This window comes from Lipotes vexillifer, unplaced genomic scaffold (genome assembly GCF_000442215.2).
Source record: "Lipotes vexillifer unplaced genomic scaffold, Lipotes_vexillifer_v1.1 scaffold413, whole genome shotgun sequence".
Taxonomy (NCBI): Eukaryota; Metazoa; Chordata; class Mammalia; order Artiodactyla; family Lipotidae; genus Lipotes; species Lipotes vexillifer.
The window spans coordinates 2,082,754-2,104,120 of NW_006769725.1; the positions used below are offsets into that span (position 1 = coordinate 2,082,754).

Genomic DNA, 21,367 nt, shown 5'->3' on the forward strand with positions numbered 1-21,367 from the left:
GACGCGCAGGCTCAGTGGCCATGGCTCATGGGCCCAGCCGCTCCGCGGCATGTGGGATCTTCCCGAAACGGGGCACGAACCCGCGTCTCCTGCATCGGCAGGCGGAATCTCAAGCACTGCGCCACCAGGGAAGCCCTGTTGCTATACTCTTAATGAAGAGCTAAGCAGAAAAATTACAGACATTAATTAAGGAGTTTGGGGAACTCCTCCTGCTAGTGAAGAGTGTCAGAGCCCTGGAATAGAGGTAAGTAATAAGAGAACCCTAACCACGACTCTTTCTTTCTCTACGGTTCTGAATTATATTAAGAAAGGTGCTTTGTGGAATTGAAAATAAAGTAATAATCACTAGGCTTCCGGATGTCCTGCAGACATGTTTGAACTGTCCTACAACTGAATCACCAGCTACAGACACACTGCCTTTTATCACAGATGATTAGTCTTATGAATGTATCTTTCCACAGGGGAACGGCCTACACACTTAATGAAGTTCTATTAACGCAGACATATCAAAACTGACAGTCACTGTCTACATATCAGTTGGGTCGAAGGAGTGCAATGTTAAAACTATCGGTAGATAACCACACTCCCACACATACTCCCCCACTCTCACCCCTGCTCTATTATGTTAAAGACACTGCCATTTCCATTATTCTCAGTGATAAAGTCAGTTATTAAATTCCATTTACTATGATCAATCTGAGATAGTCAATATTTCTAGAAATAATACCCTGAGAACCTTTTGTCTGACAATTTTCTGTTTTTGACCCCCAGAGAGGATGAAAGAATTGGTCCTCTATAGACCTTCCCATTTAGTGGAAATGGTTAGTTATTATTTCCACATGGCTATATTTTAAATCAGTTCAAGGACTTCTGTGGCTCTGCTTAAAAAAAAAGCCAGCTGTGTCACCTGGTTCACAGAGAATGCAAAACTATGAAGGACTTCACAGGGCAGGCCCCTATTCTTCCCTACCTTTGGAATTAAAGATAGGAAGAGGCACATTCCTATGCTAGCACAGATTATGGCACAGTTGCCCCAGAATGGTCTATTATGGAAGAACACGGTTTTCCTGTTTGATGTCAACCTCAGAAGTTAGGCATATCCTTCAACATACCTAACCTCCCTTAATAATCCATTTTACACTGTCATCCAGGAATCTGTCTCTAGCTTTCAAACATCTGCATTTTCAGCTGGTTCGTCACGAGAGGAATTTGACAGCTCTACTCTTCACTGTGTGAAATAATATTTCCTTCTATTTGTTATAAACTTAACTCTCAAGGGTCCAGCCAGACTCCGTCTGAGATACGGGTAATACCTGCATCCCACCAGTAATCTCGATGATGTGGAGAGACTTATTCTGTTCGTCTGTTCCCCTTGGCCACAGCAGTTGCCTTTTCTAGAATTTTCTCTAGTGTCACCACACTGGGTGCACCAAACAGAACTCGAAATTTTTACTCAAGGAGTAGAGGGTGACTAAGATGATATTTTACCCATAGTTCAATTGTGGAATTGGTACTATTTGACAGTTCTAGAAGTAAATTAAATGAAGAAAAATAACAAGTTTTTCTGGGAGATAAGCCCATTTTTAAGACATTATCCACTTAGCCTTTATTTTCTAGTTTTAAATTACAAACCAAGTTTTGATAAAGCTTTCTCCCCAATTTTGAGGTGATTCTTAATTTTTGGTTTAAAATCTCTAAAAATCATTTTTAAAATTTACACTACATCTTTATTGCACTTCCCTTGTTATTTACATGCATATTTATGCCCTCAAAAAAATCTAACCTCAGTCAAGCATAAGGTGAGATCTCCTCCCAGTCAAGCAACGGACATTACATTCTGGACAGTCTAAACCTCCCATTACTGTGTCTGTGTATTATTTTTCTTTTTTTACTCTTTCACAACCGTCTTATTACTGAAAGCCAATAATACAAGATTCTAGAGACTCACATAATACAACCTTCTCTCTCTCTCTCTCTCTCTCCCTCTCTCTTTTTTTAATTCAAATTCCTACTTTGAACCTGATGGCAGTTGTGGACTTTTTTTTTTTTTTTTTTTTTTGGTACGCGGGCCTCTCACTGTTGTGGCCTCTCCCGCTGAGGAGCGCAGGCTCAGCGGCCATGGCTCACGGGCCCAGCCGCTCCGTGGCATGTGGGATCTTCCCGGACCGGGGCACGAACCTGTGTCTCCTGCATCGGCAGGCGGACTCTCAATGACTGCGCCACCAGGAAAGCCCAGTTGTGGACTTCTTTGTTATCCATGATTAGGCTCATTTATCTTTTAAAATAATGTTCCTCTTTATTTCAATAGCCTGTGGACTTATCTGATCTATCTCCACAGACACACACACAGGTATAACCCAAGTGCTAAGCTTCACTGCAAATTACTGTAATACAGGGCCCCAGATATTTGTCCTGTCACTGATATTCATCAAATAAAGATGTCTAGGCAATGTGAAAACTCAGAATAGCCACTGTCAGCTAGATTACCTATATAAATATGACTGTGATTTTATATTGTATATATTTGCAGGGTTTGTTTTTATTCAGTTTTTGGCTAGGAAAGTTGCTTCTGGTTCATAAGATAGAATTATATTAATGGTCCATGATATTCTTCACTGAAAACATGGCTTCTTGCTATTTTGTTACTTGAGCAAGCAAGAAAAATGTTTTTCTATAAGCAAAACAGAAGTATGAAAAACCAGCCCAAATAATTAAGACCTGGAGAAGTTAGAAGTAATTTAAAATTTCCTCTATCAGGATATTAGGTGAAAATTTCTTATATCAGGATATTGGCCCATGCCAAGTAAATCAGACACAGAAATGTACAAACTCAATTTCAAGAAATATTTGGAAAGCAAACTAGACATTAAAACCCATTTATACCTATTTATATTAAAAAGTTAATTAATTTAAATAGGAAAAAAATAGAGAAAAACATGTACACAAAAATACCTTTCCCATCACTGAAATAATCACAAGAAGATGCAGTGGAAAAGGGGGGAAGGGCACAGTCAACAACACCTATGTAGGGCTTCACTGGTGGTGCAGTGGTTGAGAATCCGCCTGCCAATGCAGGGTACACGGGTTCGATCCCTGGTCCGGGAGGATCCCACGTGCCACAGAGCAGCTGGGCCCGTGCGCCACAACTGGTGAGCCTGTGCTCTGGAGCCCACGAGCCACAACTGCTGAGCCCATGTGCTGCAACTGCTGAAGCCTGCGCGCCTGGAACCCGTGCTCCACAATGAGAGAGGCCATCACAATGAGAAGCCCGCACGCCGCAACGAAGAGTGGCCCCCGCTCCCTGCAACTAGAGAAAGCCCGCGCGCAGCAACGAAGACCCAACACAGCCATAAATAAAAAAATTTTAAAAAAAAACACCTATGTAAATGACACTGTCACTTTCAGCACTGATTTCTCCCCTTTTCTACCCCATTTTACTAAGATTTCTGGATGGAGAACACAGTTGAGTAATCTAAGCTTGCTTCTAGCGAAGGGACCTGACTTGCATTTTCTCTGCACTTCCCCTGTGGGACCCATCCATGTACCAAGCTGAGCAGTGGAGGCTCAGCTACCTGCTCTTAGACTCAGCAGTAGGTGACAGAACCCTTCCTGCTCGTTGCAGGTATATTTGAGATCCATCTCATCTCCCAGGATCAAATCTCTCGGCTCTGTCACTGACGTCTGACTTGGCACTGGAAGGGAACAGTGGCTTTCACCACTGGCCTCTCTGCTCCTGTTTCTAGTGTACCTGGCTCTTTTGGAAACACAGTATCTCAGGTTCTAGCCCTGGAAACACAGAGAGCCCTAACAAACTGGGGACACTGGAGAAGACGACATGGCTTTGCAGCGCTGGATGTGGTCAGTGGTGGCTGATCACTCTGCCAGGCTTCTGTCTGGCAGGCTTCAAACCCCTTGCTGGGGTCTGTGGCAGGATGGGGGCTACCCAGAGAGAAAGAAAGACTTCTTGGAATTTGGCAAAAAGCCAGAACATTTGATTTCATGTGCTACCTGAAGCTTAATTATAACTTCAGAGCAAAAGGTTTATAATTAGCAACCTCATGTAAAAACTGACAAGGTCATTTCCCCCAAATATGCTAATTCTGTGACCTGTTAAAATCCTTTTGCTGAACCTTGAAAACATGGATTAAGTTTACTGGTTTAGTAAGAGCTTCAAAGTTACTGTGACCGATTTGAAGCTGTTATGAAGACTACCTAGGTCAGGAGAAAAGCCAGGCAAGGTAGTATTTTTTTCCCCAAGTAACCAGCTGTGGTCTGTGTTAAGTGCACTGCCTCTTATACTTGTAGCTTCCAAAGTCCACAGTGACATCACAGTGGAACCCTGGCTCTTCACCCTTCAGGAAAATATCGGTTGGCAGTTACTGGTTTGAAGTGGATTCAGAAAACAAAAGTGTCATGTTTAACCAGGGTAGTTTGGAGAGAATGGGAAAGATGCAAAAGAAATGCTATTGCCCCTGGGAAAGACTGTTAAACAACCTGTCTGAATGACTGATAGAAGGAAAGGGTAACAGCTGGGCTGTGATGACACCTCCAGACTCTGGACCTTGTGTCAAACTTCCTACAACTTGGAAAGCTGATGAGGGTCCTTCAACGAGGTCACTAGTCATCACTAATCCAAGAAAGAATGTTCCTTAGTCTGCTCTTCCTGGTGTCAGGATTGTTCATTACACTAAAAAAATGAGAACTAGTCTCTCACCCTATCAAGGGCTACCTGGGTAGCAGGGAATTGAAGCTGAGAGACTCCAGACATTGGTGACTTCCTTGTGCTGATGTGAGCCACACTCTCATCAGCCCCTTGCCAGCCTTGTGACAAAATGCAACCCTTGTGATGACAGGGGAGGGACATCAAAGCTGCATCTGCGTGTTTGTGGCCTCGGCGATGCCACTGCCGTACCTCCTGTTATGTACCCTTCTAAGTCAAGTCAGAGCAAGGTAAACCAGCAGCCTCTGCTGAGACGCTATTGACTGAGAACTTGAACCTGAAACTTACTACTGTGGTCTGACAACTGGCAAATGCTTTGCTTGTAACAATAATAATGTCTAGGTCTAGCTGTCATTAAGCACACTTTGATTTGGTCCCAAGGAAAACTATTAGTTGGCTTTTACTATCTTTGAGTGGCTGAAATGTTTCCTGTTATTCTATCTATCCCATCCTGGCAATGAGCAATAATCCTAGGCACCTTGTGCCAATCTACCTCACACTATGGCCCTGTTGAACTGGGATCACTCCAGGGGTTTTCAGATAGAATAATCAGTTATTTTACAGTAACATATAGGTAGCAGCGGCTTCAACCCAAGGGTGGAACTCTGTAACAGTTTCTCACGTTACAGAACCAACTGTCAAATATCACAGTACTTTTCCCCACAAATTCCTTAAATAAAAAGGTGGGCATGGGCAATACAAGACAAAAATTGCTACATAAGCACATTACCTCCTTAATAAACAAAAAAGGAATGTGCTAACTGAAAGTAACGCATATTAAGAGCACCCAAGGAGCCACAGGGGTGGCTTGTGTACAGCTGTGATTTTAAGACCAATTTCATCAAATCCTGGGAAATAATCAACCTTCTATTACACAATGTCTTGCTTTTCAATTTCATGTCTCAAAAGGGAAAGAAAACATGCACCTTGAAATTTATATAATATCTGTTACTTATAAAAATACACCCAAACTTAACTTTAACAAAACACCATTTTATGTAAATGTAATTAATTACCAGCTAGTAGGTCTGCCGATGCTGACGAGCTAGAAGCAGCCTGAGATGCAGGTTGGGGTTCAGAAGCACTACTTCCAAATGCATCTACCCATTATCCATTATGCAGCAAAAAAGTAAAAGAGTGTAAACAGTAAGTACAGCAAGTAAGGGAAGTGATTTCCTGAGAAATGCACAGACACGACACTCTGTGAGGTAAGCTTGTCTCCTGCGGATGTGTTAAATCACTTAGTGGACTGAATTATGCTCTGACCAGTTTATTCTCTCAAAAGATGAGTTCTAAGCTATTTAAGAATTAACATCTCTGTAAGAGTAGGAGAATTCTTTTTCTTTTTTTTTAAGAATAAAACTTTGGGACTAAATTCTGTAAATTCTAATTCCTATCCAAACAGGATCAAAGTTTTTAAAATTTTTGCCCAAAGGTAAAATGAAAGACTCTTCCCACTTAGAACTCTATTAAATAAAATTTAACAAACTTAATTCAAACAGCAGCAGCCCTACTTGTACCTATATATTAAATTTCAGTGTTTATTTGCACAAGTTTTGAGCCCCTGAATGTCACAGACTGTGACATCTTTGTACGCCATGATGTGTCAATGTACTATAGGTACTCAGTGTGGGTTTAATTTGCTAAGGATGGTATTTTACCCCATAGCATACACATTTATAGACGTTCATGAAGAAATCACTTCAAACCTGGACTTTTCCCTATAAATTTACTTCTAATAGAAGACTTCGAATGTATCATCCAAATGAGTAGTTCAAGAGTTTAATTCAGTACATCTGCCTGTCTTCTGATACCACACAGGAAAAGGAAAATGCATTTAAATCAGTGAAACCTCTTCTAGTTCTCTGGGAGGATTTAGAAACATTAAACGCAACATAAATAAACCCTATAGAAAAATGTATGACATCTAGAGCTTATGCTTTCAGCTCTGACTGGCTTATGTCTTTTCAATTCTGAATTATCTATGTTTATATTGCTTTTAAGAGCTTAGAAATGTTGATTTAGCCAACAGATCAGGATCACTAAGGAAAGAGCAGTAGAAGGAAATTCCAATCAGCTGATTCTACGTTAGGACGAACAAAAAGTTAAAAACACCAAGACTTCATATGAAAAGATCTGGTTTTGTTAGGACATGCACTAAAAAATATGATGAACTGACAAGCATGTAGATGATGATGACAAATGGAAAAGATCTTAACGTAAGTTTACATTTAAAAGATGGAAATAACTTCACATAGTCGAAAGAAAAAAGATCAAGTATCATGAAACAGAAGATCTAAAAACTATTCTGAGGGAAAAAAAGATTCTGTGAGTGTTGAAGGAGGAGAGATACGCACCCCCAAAAAGGTCTATCACACCTGAAGAATCCACCTTTGCTGGCGAGGCAGTGGTTGCAGGAGATGGTGCTACAAATGTTTCCACTGTAGCAAAGCACAGAACAGGACAAAGTGCATGTCACCCAAAGGCAATTGAAACCATGAGCCTCGACAAACGGCTTCTTGAGCTTTCATGTTGAATAGCCCAAAGACTGTAGACAATCTTAACAGTTAAGGAAAAGCCAACAGATTTTAAAATACATACTTTCCAGAAGAAAATAAAACTTTTGACTCCTGAGGTCGGAGGTTTTAGCGTGAAAAAGAGGTTTTCTCTTTTCAGTCGGCAGTAGATTCGAAATATTTACCCTCATCACTTGGGGATGGACACAAAATGAGACTTTTTTATTGTAAAGTGAGTTTTGAGTGTAAAAGAACTCAAGACGAACCCGCGTGTTTTCGCATCTGCCTCTCCACATATGATGCCCACAAGACATCTCGGAAGGCTTCACCTTGGCAAAAGCACTCACCGGATAGGAGGTCAGCAGTGAGAGAACTCTCAGGCACGGGAGAGGCCCCTTGTGGTGGAGAGGAGAAAGCATCTTCCAAAAGTGAAACAAACCAAAACCAAGCAGAGGTAAGTAGAGAGCTGAAATCAAAGTCACAAGTCTAACAAGTACATTATCACAGGTGAGGACAAAGGGCTTAGTCATGAAAACATCTAGGCAAATTAGTGTAAAGAAAGGCGGGAGTTGGCTTTACCTGTCCCAAACAGGTCTATGCTAGGAGCAGCATCTGGCTTAGGCGCGGGGGCGACTTCGGGAGCAGACTCAAATAAATCTAAGACCAAGAACACACATGCCTTTACTCAACTGGACAAACCCGCCTGAAAGAGCATCACTTTCCAGTTGTGCATGAGCACTCTGGAGGGTTCTGAAACGAACTGCAAATGGTTGCTGGAGAACCATTTAATGACACAGTCACCATGCAGACAGAGGTGCGGATGCAGTACATCACAAGGACCAGAATTCAATCCACCAGGTGGAAAGAGTTCAACGACAATGACAAAAAAAAATTACCACCAAAGATATCTAGAGCAGGAGGAGCGGTGGTGGTGGCGGCGGAGGTGGTGGCAGTGGTGGCAGCAGCAGCTGTGGTGGCAGCGGTAGTGGCAGCGGTGGCAGCTGCGACGGCGGGAGCAGGAGAAGGAGCGGTGGCGGGAACCGGAGGGGCTGTGCTAGCTGTAGGGGTAACTACAGGAACACTGGTCTCAGGTGGCTTCATTGCAAAGAGGTCCAGCTCGGGTGCAGCCTCTGCACTACCTTCAGATGGGGCAAAGGGGTCTTGGGGAAAGGAAAGCGGAGACACATACGGCATCAGTAAGGAAACAGACAACAGAGAGGCGTCAAAACTATAGGTACGAGACACCTGGCACAGATATTCACATGCGAGCTAGGCATTAGGAGGCCTGCTTTGAGCTACTACCCTATTAGCAGGGGTCAGTCAGTCATTAGGATGTTTTTCTAAAGAGAAAAGAAAATGTAGTAGGCACCACGAAGTTCAGAAACGGAAACACTTCAGAGTATTGTCAGATTAGCCTACAGTCTAGGATCAGAGATGGTTATTCAAATCCTTACTTTAATCTGGTCAATTTGGTAGCTTGGAAAATTCATGAAAACATGCCTACATATTGGAACTCAGTGTTACAAAAGAGTACAATACAGCATTACAGGGAAACAAACAAAAAAACAAAAAAACATTAAGAGAGCATACTTGCACTGACAAAAATTGTCAATCTTGAGAAATTGTCAATTTTGATAAGGATGCCCTTCGTTTTCTTAATGTTTTCAAGTGCCCGCATTCTTTATTCCGTTACGATGAGTGATACTTTATACTCAGAAGAAAGCAAAATTAGAAACACATAGGGTCAAGTCTAGCTACGGGAGTTTCACATCAGGACAGAACGACAACAGACGGGCTCAGGACTGGAAACCCACCGTTTCCTGAACACGCATCAAGCGCCGCGGCTACAGGGGTCGGGGGTGCTGGCGCAGCGGCCCCTTCGGATGCTGCAGGGGCCTCCCCGGGAGAAGCTGCAAAGGCATCTTGGGTGCAGGTTTTAAAACAACAGAAATGAAAGGGATAAAAAGAGAAGAAAAATGTAGTAAAAGAACCAAGTTAAATTGCAAAGAAGGCTCCCTTATACAACATGAATTGCTTGAAACGCATTTTTATGGCCCATGCACTGTTGGCGGTCACAAGACAATGACTCTTGGCGCCCCTTCGTGTTGGTTACATGCAAGTGGTACAGCGTTGATCCTGCTGAGGCCTGTGAGGATCCAAAAGGTAACAAGATTCTCATTGTATAAGGGCTCTGAGAAGCATGTTTTATGTATCACTAGAAAGGGATGGATGTGAAAAATAAAACACAAAAATAACTTTATTATGCAATTTAAGACACTGATCTTTCATGTCCAGGTAATATTTATATACTATGTTACTATGATGTCTCTGACTAGTGGTTTCTAGCAAACACGGATATCTTCTTTAAGCCCAATAAAATTAAATATATGATGATGATGTAAACAATTTTAGTTTACATGTTCTTTTATAGTCTGCTACAGACAAAATTACACTGTTAACGTGAAAGGTATACTAAATGTTCATAAAAGTTAAATCTTCACTATCCCTGAAAAACATTTTCAGACACAACCAAGGATTTGCTTTAAAGAACTAAAGAAAACAAAATTAGGAGATGACACCATAATGCCTTTATTTTGACTTAAATTTATAGTTGTTTTCAAATACTGAATTGCTCCAGTTATGTGGTCAATGATCCATTTTCAACAGATTAAAAATGTAGTTTCATGTTTTAAGACTACAAGTGTATAACTATCTATAGTAGATTATAACAATATACAGTAGATCCATTAACATGCAGGCAGCCTCCATTTATAAATGTCCAATTTATCAGTGGCTGATGTGTACAAATGATTCCCAATGTGTTTCTGTCAACACACCATGTTAATTATGGTAAAAAAAAAAAATCCTGGAGCTTTCAAAGAAACCCTTTACAGAAGGAATGAAGCCATCATAAATATGCCTTGCCTAGAAGAAATTTCTGGAAGGTAGGGACCAACAAGAACCTGCCACTGACCTGCTAGATTTCCCATCCTAAAATACCGCCTTCTGCAATATCTACCAGTGTTCCCTAGAAAACTGTTCCTCTAGCCATTAAAAAGAATTTGTCAAACATGCTTGGGAAATGCTACACAGTATACCCACTTTCTCAGAGATTTATGTGGTATATTGGGCTGTAGGAAGTCCTGCAGTCGAGACACTTGTTTCTCAGGTTCACCCAGCGTGTTCCAAACTGATCTGAGTATGAGACACATTATGGTAATGTCCTGAAGCCCGGCCTTAACAAACATTAAACATTAGAGACTCGCTTGAGTTAAAAGGTCCTTTACAAAAACACAAATATCCCTAGAAGGGACAATGGGACAATCATATGTTACAGCTTGATTTGATTGCTTCCCACAGCTACACTGAGGGAATATATATGTTCTGAGTAGAGGGCAGTCAGGGGAGAGGCTGAATAATAATCATGGAGTAGGAAAAACACACCAGGGGATAGGACAGATACACCTCCTCAGGTGCCATGCTAAGAATACTACCACAGAGGACTTAGAGCAACGTGAAAGCACTAACAGCTGGGGCAGAAGACCACAAGAAAAGTGTAAGAGGAGGTTGGGAGGGCTGAAAATATTTTGCCACGGGTCAGGTCTGTTTTCTTTCTTTTCATTCTTAGAAAATTTGGAACTGAGAGTAATGGCATTGGAAGTAATAGGAACAGTAATAGCAGTCACTATTTATGTGCCAGTTGCTGTGTAAATATTTTATTTGCGTTATTAAATTTAATTCCTACAACTTTCTTGTGATATAGGTTTTATCATCTCCACTTTGAAGATAAGAGAACAGAAACTTGTAAAGTCTGAGGATGTGACCAAGGTTCAGCAAGTGGCGGAGTCAGGATTTGGCTGTAAGTTGTTTGATGGAGGTTTGGGTGTTTGACCACTGTACTGTTATGAACTGTGCCACATTCTACTATGCTGTTCCCTCCTTGCAGGATGGAATAAGCACCAGTTATATCAGTGCTAGAGTTCAAACAAATATTCACAGGCTGGCCTCCTTAATTATCATTTCTGTGTACGTAGGTGAAACCCATATTTGTAGCTATATCTTTAGGAGAGGTAGTGTCCCTCTATTCCCGGTCAGCAAGACATCTCCTTTTAATGCTTCTCTGAAACTAAACATTGTAAACTTAACTCATCAACTGTCAACACTTCTCTTAAACAAAGGAGTCCCAGCTGCTCCAGCCCCCAGCTGCTAAGTGTTCCCAGTCCATTTGATGGAGATGTGAACGAGTGAGACTGGATGATCCCAGCCCCACAGCCACTGTCTGACTGTAGCCACGAAAGGGACCCTGAGAGACAACCGTCCAGCTGAGCCCACTAGACCCCCCGGGACTGTCAGAGACGATAAGATAATTTTGATTTTGTTTAAAAAAACAGCAAAACTTCTTAGCTACCCAGCTTTGTTTCATCATCGATGGCAGCATTATCCTTCCAGCACTGAAAGCTAAAGCAATCTCCAATCTAGTTCTCTTTCCCTTGTTACGCATTTGTGGTTCAGGTCTACATCCTGCCAATCACCAACCAGTGCTACTTCCAGGAAATGCATGTTCCTGCTTTTCTACTGTTATGGACTCAGTCCAGCCTTACCCAGCAAACCAGTCTCTGACACTGCTGCAGACTAGCCTTCTCTTCCTTCTGGCAATCTAGGAAGAATTTTCTCCCTCATTTTCTATCATGTGACTGACTACCTTTGTAAAAATTTCTTACTGCTGTTGTCTTCTCCAGCCTGAACTCCTCTCCCTGTCTTCTCCAGGCACACACACCATCTTTAAATCACATACTCGGCACAAAGGTTTCAATCATTCTCAGCGTCTCGAGCCCAAGAGTCACCATTCCCGTTCATTTTCTTCCCCAAAGGTCACAGATTATAAGACTCTTACATGAAATCGAGTCGTAAGTGCTTATATTTAAGTATTGGTTTTACGGAAGATTGATTAACTTGGTTTGTTAACCGATTGGTTCAAATGAAGTCAGGTTTGGGAGGCAAGTTCTTTGGTTTTCCAGCCGCTTGTTTCTGTGTTCACAGCCTACCATCATGGAGGCTTGCGCACAAATTAACACAGTTGACTGAAAGGGAACCCTGGTGAACACGTAGAGGAATTAGCATCAATTTAGCATTTGCACTGCTTAGAAAAAAACCGTATTGTTACAAACTAACGTGCTGTTGTTAGTAGAGTTTGCATCAGTGAAAAACAGAATGCTTTTAAGGATTTTGTGTTTTATCTTTATCAATATCTGTTAGTTTTACTAAATGTTTAAAGCATAGCACTGCCTTGCAGTCCTGTTCTGCCTGACCACAGAAGGCAGATTTCATTTCTTAAAAGTTCCCTTTAAAAAAATAAGCATTTAGTAAATATAATGTTTCTAAAAAAATTTTCTTAATGACTTACATTGAAATGACTAAAACATTATGTGGGTATCAATCTGAGTATTTTAAAATAACAGACACTCCGTATTTTTCAAATTTGTAATGAAAATATAAGACTAAAATACATAGAAAAATTTAACATCTCAGTATTTCATATTCCTGAAATTAAACAATTAGCCATTATTCAGAAATTAAAATTCATTAAGCTTATTTCTAAAGAAATCTACTTAATACTGCTATATATGCTACATAAAACCTCAAAGGGGCATATTTTAAAGTCATATAAATGAAATAACTGGTGCTCTTATTATTCAAAAGTTCTACCACTTGCCCATTTTAGAGATACAAAGTTTTAAAAAAATGGCCACAGAACACGACCAAAGAGATTTTAGTTTAAGTTTTAATTTAAAATCTTACCTCTAAATGATTCCTTATAAATCCATAAAGAACACGAAAGAAATCAGGGAGTATCACTGAAAACTACAAGACAGACAGTGACACATATAGATTTCTGAACATAAAAGATAGAGATTTTATAGCTATCAGAGGCCGGAAGACAGTTTACAGAACTATAAAGATTAGTAAAAATAATTGTGATGAGATTTGCAGAGGTACTCATCTTTACTTATCCTCCATCCAGATGACTAGAAAGGATATTGGTGAAATTGAAGGAGAGCCTCCATTCTTTGGCATTAAATTATATGATTTTCTACAGTACTGACCTTTTAAATTTGTATTTCAGGGTCGAAAGACTGACATCACGAAAATATTTTCAAACATACAGATTCTTCTGCTTGATGACTGTCATCAAAGCAGTAATAAATGATTAACACAAACAGCATAATGGCACAAAGAATATTTCCAAGAAATATCTTAGGCAGGACCATGAGAGAAGCAAGATGGAGTTGACTGATTTCTTATAGGCAATTAAACTCCTTAAAATGGACTGAAAAACAAAAATCTAAATAGCTAAAGGAATAGAAATGCTTACGTACAATATTGTTATCCAACCTGTCCATATTTTCCTGGAATTTTTCTCTTAACATAAGCCTATGAGAAACCATCCATACTCAAGACCAATAATGGAGGTAGGAAGGATGGGGTGAAGAAATTGGTTTTTATAAATTTAAGCTAATATTTTAATTTCTGGTCTCAAAAGTTACAGAGGCATAACTGAAAAACTAACTTTCTCTAGTGGATGACTCCTCATAATAAATTATTCAAGAGTATGCAAATCCCTTCTCCTACTTTAAAAAACAAACAAACAAAAAACGGATTTCTCCTATAGTAGATTTGGAAGAGCAACAGAATGGCAGTGCAGCAAGGCAGGAGCAAATTCCTCACATGAAACAGAGGCAATGATGCTGTGTCCCGCTGAGTATTCCTTGCCTTAGGCAATGTTGGCAAGCCTCAGAGACTGGGGCACGGCATGTAGCACAGTGGTATGTGACAGTGTGTAAGTGTATGTTCCCAGGGGGTATTCCTGGCTTAACTCCACCAGAGCCTGCCAAATCTCTGCTGCCCCCACCCCTTATCATTTGCTTCCTCCAATTTCTTTACCATACTCTCAAAATGCCCTGGGAAAGATGTTATACTGTAACGAAGAAACACAAAACTATGATGACTATAACACTGTTCAATGTACACATGTGAAATGAGCACTTCTCCAGGTTTGGACATTAGCACCACTCAAAATGGGAAGATGTAAATAAACTGGTTTCAGATGGTTCATCAGGTCCAGGCATATTATATTGACAGAGTGTAGGATATTTGACTGAAGCTTACAGCTGTAAATCAACTCTGAGTCAGAATTTACATTTGCATGGAAAAAGTATTTTCAGACAATCATTTCAAAGTCTGATATAAACCTGTTTTCAATCAGCGTTGCAAGTGTCGACTCCAGTGATCTCTCAAAGTTCTGAAGCCAAAGATGATCCAATTTTTTGCTTGGACAGAACAAGCTTAAAAAGTTGCAAAAATGGACATATCCCTAAACTCTCTCCAGAGACCTCTAGATCTGAACTCCACTTAGGTGATTTTATTTTTGTCCTAAATCTTAAAAAATAACTTAAGCCAGGATTTCTCCTCCCATATTCCCCAAACATTTTTTTCTCTCAGCTAGTTCAAATCTAAAAAAATTCCAAAAAGCCAATTCTAAATATGATAGAAAGATCTGGTACCACTATTACAGATACTGCAGGGCTGGAGCATATACGGGACAAGGGTTCTAATAGCAGCTTAAATCCTAACTTCGCAAAAAGTAGAAAATTGAATAGGTCCAAACAATTGCAACCTTTGCTCTATAATCACTAAAATTAAATGAATATGGAGTTGACAAATTGAGCAAAGATAAATATATATGAGTAAACATTTTTAAAGTACTTAAACACTCTGCCATGCATGTTCTATCTATCTGCCATGTTCTGTCATGTAAAAGATTTAAATGCTTTAACGCTATGGTAATTTTAGCAATCCTGGAAGGAAAATGAAAGAAAAGTGATGTGACTGACTAACCTCCAAAGAGATCCACTTCAGCAGTGACAGCAGTGACAGTTGTAGTAGTTGAGGCAGAGGCTGAAGGAGTTGCAATTTCAGCAGCTGTAGCAGGAGGAGTAGGTTCTGGTGCGAACGGATCTGAAATCTGTGCTTCGGAGGGAACAGAGGAAAGGGCAGCCAGAGAATCTATGTCGCACCAGAGACAGAGAACAAATGGAAGAGAAGAAAAGGAAAGGACAAAAGATATACCAGGCTCCAAGCGATCAAAGTGAGGACAGTTATTAAGATATGGAAGTCTCTCGAAACAGAAGTTTACAAATAAAGTTTTACTCACCCTCTCCCAAGAGGTCTATCGATGTCCATGGGTCAGCATATGAAGAAATAAGAGATAAAGCTGAAACTTTCAACCACACCAACGTCCAAGCAGGGTGAGGCACTAACTGAAGAAATTTTAGCTTTATGTACCTTTCTGGACCATTTGAAATTTAAAAAATAAATGTATTACCTATTATTACCATGGAACTTTTGAGCCGGAATGGACCTTAGAGATCCTCTAGATCAACTTTCCAACTTTTAGATGGGAAAACTGAGAGCAAGGGAGGTCAAGAGACTTACCTTAAGCTAGGTCTAAACAACTTTGATAAACTCAATCGATTTCTTATCAGATTTACCATTTCATCTGCTTTGGTTGATTTCATTATACTGTAGCTGTCAATTCTGAAGAAACCATAGTTAATTGAACTTTATTGGCCCTCTTTATTTGATGTGTCATACCAGAGCATGAACAGAGGCTTTACAATGGCTATAGTTTGACTGTGGAACATATGAAGCTAAATGCAAATTTAGGGGTTAAAAAAAGAAACTCTAAACTATTTTCTTCTTCGTAAATTTCACATTACCAGGTATTTTTCAGTTCAATATATAATCTCTAATTTATAAACATTATGTGACAACAAATGAAAATTATTTTTAAGAAGAATGTGAGAGATTATACAGCATCAAAACTTTTCAGCCCTTCTGAGGTCAGCATTCCATTGGGAGGTTCAGATTTAGTGACCAACAGTGGGATTACAGTTGGCATTCTAAATAAAAAGCCTAGGAGGGATTATTTTTAACTGTACTATGACGTTAGGTTAAACATTTATAGTGTCCAATGGCATTCTTCTACTGTCAGTCATGTGATACATCTCAGGGATCACGTTCAAGTTCATGAATGTTACTGGAAATTTATTTTAATCATGAAGAAACTTTATCAAAACTCATTAGGGAGCTATTTTTTTCAGAGCCTTAAAAGCCATATGGGAACTCAGTAAACCAAAAGTTCTAGAAGACACTTAAAAGATTGAGAAACAAATTTGACATTAAAAATAATTACTTTAGATATAAAGACACACAGACTGAAAGTGAGGGGATGGAAAAAGGTATTCTATGTAAAGGGAAAGGAAAAGTCAGGGTAGCAATACTTAAGTGAGACAAAATAGACTTTAAAATAAAGACTGTTACAAGAGATAAAGAAAGACATTACACAATGATAAAGGAATCAATTAATGAAGAAGATGTAACAATTGTAAATATATATGCACCCAACATAGGATCACCTAAATACATAAAGCAAATATTAACAGACATAAAGGGAGAAACTGACAGTAACACAGTAAGAGTAGGAGACTTCAACACCCCACTTACATCAATGGACAGATCCACATAGAAAATCAATAAGGAGACATTGGCCTTAAACTACATATTAGATTAGATGGACATATATATATATATATTTTTTAATATATGAATTTATATATATAAACATTCCATCCAAAAGCAGCAGAATACACATTCTTTTCAAGAGCACATGGAACAATCTCTAGGATAGATCATATGCTGGGCAACAAAAGAAGTCTCAGTAAATTTAAGAAGACTGAAATCATATCAGGCATCTTTCCCAACCAAAATGCCTTGACTAGAAATCAACTACAAGAAAAATCTTCAAAAAACACAAACCCATGAAGGCTGAACAATACGTTACTAAACAAATGGATCACTGAAGAAATCAAAGAGGAAATTAAAAAAATAGCTGGAGACAAATGAAAATGAAAATACAGTGATCCAAAATCCAGAGAAAGTAGCAAAAAACAAGGCTGAGGGAAGTTTATAGCAATACAAGCCTATCTCAGAAAACTAGAAAAATCTCAAATACAACCTAACCTTACACATAAAAGAACTATAAAAAGAAGAACAAACAAACAAGAAAGTTAGAAGAAGGAAAGAAGTCACAAAGATCAGAGCAGAAATAAATGAAATACGGACTAAAAAAAGCAATAGAAAAGATCAATGAAACTGAGAGCTGGTTCTCTGAAAAAATAAACAAAATTGATAAACCTTTAGCCAGACTCATCAAGGAAAAAAAGAGAGAGGATCCAAATCAATAAAATCAGAAATGAAAAAGGAGAACTTACAACCAACACCACGAAATACAAAGGATCATAAGAGAGTCTACAAGCCATTATATGCCAAAAAAATGGACAACCTAGAAGAAATGGACAATCTCCCAATACTGAATCAGGAAGAAATAGAAAATACGAACAGTTCAGTAATGAAATTGAATCAGTAATAAGAAAAACTCCCAACAAACAAAAGTACAGGACCAGATGGCTTCACAGGTGAATTCTACCAAATATTTATTGAAGAGTTAACACCCATCCTTCTGAAACTACTCCAAAAAACTGCAGAGGAAGGAACACTTCCAAACTCATTCCACAAGGCCAGCATCACCCTGATCCAAAACCAGATAAAGATATCACAAAAAAAGAAAACTGCAGGCCAATATCACTGATGCACATAGATGCAAGAATCCTCAACAAACTATTAGTAAACCAAATCCAACAATACACTAAAAGGAGCATACATCATGATCAAGTGGGATTTATCCCAGGGATGTAAGGATGGTTCCATACGTACAAATCAATGTGATACAAAAAACTGAAGAATAAAACTCATATGATCATCTTAATAGACGGGGAAAAATCCTCTGACAAAATTCAACATCCGTTTATGATAAAAACTCTCAACAAAGCGGGTATAGAGGGAACATACTTCAACATAATAAAGGCCACATGTGACAAACCCACAGCTAACGTCATACTCAACAGTGAAAAGTGGGAAGCTTTTCCTCTAAGATCAGGAATAAGGGAAAGATTCCCACTCTTGCCACTTTTCTTCAACATAGCATTGGAACGCCTAGCCATAGCAATCATACAATCAGAAAAGGAAATGAAAGGAATCCAAGTTGGAAAGGAAGTAGTAAAACTGTCACTCTTTGCAGAAGACATGATATCATACATAGAAAATCCTAAAGATGCCACCAAAAAAACGACTAGACCTCACAATGAATTCAGTACAGTTGCAGGATACAAAATTAATATACAGAAATCTGTTGAGTTTCTATACATTAAGAGTGAACTATCAGAAAGCGAATCCACACTTATATGGCAATTAATCCACAACAAAGAAGGCAACAATAGACAATGGGGAAAAGACAGCCTCTTCAATAAATGATGTTAGGAAAACTGGACAGCTACTGGTAAAAGAATCAAACTGGACTACTTTCTCACACCATGTATAATAATAAGTTAAAAATGGAGGGTTTCCCTGGTGGCACAGGGCTTCCCTGGTGGCGCGGTGGTTGAGAGTCCGCCTGCCGATGCAGGGGACAAGGGTTCGTGCCCCGGTCCGGGAAGATCCCACATGCCGCGGAGCGGCTGGGCCCATGAGCCATGGCCGCTGAGCCTGCGCGCCCGGAGCCTGTGCTCCACAGTGGGAGAGGCCACAACAGTGAGAGGCCTGCGTACCGCAAAAAAAAAAAAAAAAAGGATTAAAGACTTAAATGTAAGACCTGAAACCATAAAACTTCTCGAAGAAAACATAGGCAGTACACTCTTTGATATCGGTCTTAGTAATATTCTTCTGAATATGTCTTCTCAGGCAAGGGAATCAAAAGCAAAAACAAACAAAGGGGACTACATCAAACTAGAAAGCTTTTGCACAGTGAAGGAAATGATCAACAAAATGAAAAGGCCACCTACTGAATGGGAGAAGATATTTGAAAATGATATATCCAACAAGGGGTTAATATCTAAAATACACAAATAACTCATACAACTCAACATCAAAAAAGCAAACAACCCGATTAAAAAATGGGCAAAGGACCTGAGTAGACATTTTCCAAAGAAGACATACAAGATAGCTACCAGACGCATGAAAGGATGTGCAACATCACTAATCATCAGGGAAATTAAAATCAAAACTGCAGTGAGATATCACCTCACACCTGCTAGACTGGCTATTATCAAAAAGACAATGAATAACCAGTGTTGGTGAGAATGTGATGAAAAGGAACCCTCATGCACTGTTGGTGGGAATGTAAACTGGTGCAGCCACTATGGAAAACAGTATACAGATTCCTCAAAAAATTAAAAATTGAACTACCATGTGATCTAGCAATTCCATTCATGGGTATTTATCCAAAGAAAATCAGAACACTAATTAGAAAAGATACATGCATCCCTATGTTCACTGTAGCATTATTTATAATAGCTAAGATATGGAAACAACCTAAGTGCCCATCACTAGATGAATAAAGAAGATGTGGTGTGTGCCTACATATAGATAATGGAATATTACTTAGCCATATTTGCCATTTGCAACAATGTGAATGGACCTAGAGACAATTATGCTAAGTGAAATAAGTCAGAGAAAGAAAAATACTGTATGATTTCACTTATATGTGGAATCTACAAAACAAACCAAATGAACAAACACAACAAAACAGAAGCAGAATCACAGATTTGGGGAACAAACAGGTGGTTGCCAGAGGGTAGGGGTTCGGGGGTAGGACAGAAATAGGTGAGGGAGATTAAGAGGTATAAGCTTCCAGTTGCAAAATAAATGAGTCATGGGGATGAAATGTATTGTGGGGAATACAGTCATTAATAGGTACTACCTTTGTATGGTGATGGATTGTAACTAGACTTATGGTGGTGATGATTTTGAAATGTATAGAACTACTGAATCACTATGTTGTGTAATGGGAACTAACAGTGTTGTAGGTCAATTATAGTTCAAAACAACAAACAAACAAATGCACAGAAACAGAGGTCAGATTTGTGGTTATCAGAGGCAGGGGAAGAATGAAGGGGTTTGATGAAGGCAGTGAAAACATACCAACTTCCGGTCATAAGATAAAAAAGTACTAGGGGTTTAATATACAACATCACAAACATAATCAGCACCATGCTATATATGCTATATATGAAAGTCGTTAAGACAGTAAATCCTAAGAGTTCTCATCACAAGGAAAAAAATTTTCTATTTTTTAAATCTTGTATCTCTATGAAATGATGGATGTTCACTAAACTTATTGTGGTCAACAATTCATGATGTAGGCAAGTCAAATCATTATGCTGGACACCTTAAACTTACAGTGCTGTACATCAATTACGTCTCAACAAAACTGGAAGAAAAAAATTATCACATTAATTTAACTATGCAATTTGTGAACCCAATAAATATTAGGTAAAGCACTCTACAGATCCACTAAGATAATCAAGGCTCTTCCTAAAACTAAATCTTACATATTTCATAGCAACATTAGAAAATTATAGCACATAGAGTTCTTGACATTAGAAATAGTTTTTAAATTTTAGAATGTACGCCTAGTGAATAGCTGACGCAGGGCTAGGGTATTTTCTGCTGTTGGGTGTCCAGGTCCCAAATCCTGAGAAGTAGAAGGTCCTTCCAATCATTCCTCAAGCCAGCTGGACCTGGCCCAATACAACTGTTACTCTACAGTCCTAAGTCCTAAGAGATATGGGAACATATGTATATGTATAACTGATTCACTTTGTTATGAAGCAGAAACTAACACACCATCGTAAAGCAATTATACTCCAATAAAGATGTTAAAATAAAATAAAAAATATAAATAAAAATATTCATTAGAAACCAAAGTGGGTCGTCAGAAGCCAGAGAGATTGGATTCTCTTTTCTCCTGGCACTGGTGGGGCTCTCCTTAGCCCTGCCCTTATCCATGGCTACTTCAAGCTGCAGTGTGACTTAGCAGAAGAGCTAAGAGCCATGTGATTTAACAGCTTCCAGACCTCTCATTGTCTACTTCCAGACCTCTCATTGTCTATCACAGGGGACAGGTAATTTATTTCATACATTTGGTAAGTGAGAAAGGAGAAGACTGTTTATGTGT

General features: G+C 39.2%; 1 protein-coding gene across 4 annotated transcripts in view; it reads right to left on the reverse strand.

Annotated features, from left to right (window-relative positions):
- SNAP91 (synaptosome associated protein 91) overlaps window positions 1–21,367 on the reverse strand; it is a 162,944-nt gene that overhangs the window by 29,577 nt on the left and 112,000 nt on the right. For all 4 annotated transcript variants that reach the window (XM_007445890.1, XM_007445889.1, XM_007445888.1 and 1 more), the window contains 8 exons: window positions 15,449–15,463; window positions 15,133–15,300; window positions 9,051–9,158; window positions 8,133–8,396; window positions 7,816–7,893; window positions 7,584–7,655; window positions 7,078–7,161; window positions 5,737–5,820 (listed from right to left, as the gene is read on the reverse strand). In XM_007445890.1, the coding sequence (XP_007445952.1) occupies window positions 5,737–5,820; window positions 7,078–7,161; window positions 7,584–7,655; window positions 7,816–7,893; window positions 8,133–8,396; window positions 9,051–9,158; window positions 15,133–15,300; window positions 15,449–15,463 (873 nt within the window). The remainder of the gene's footprint in view (window positions 1–5,736; window positions 5,821–7,077; window positions 7,162–7,583; window positions 7,656–7,815; window positions 7,894–8,132; window positions 8,397–9,050; window positions 9,159–15,132; window positions 15,301–15,448; window positions 15,464–21,367) is intronic.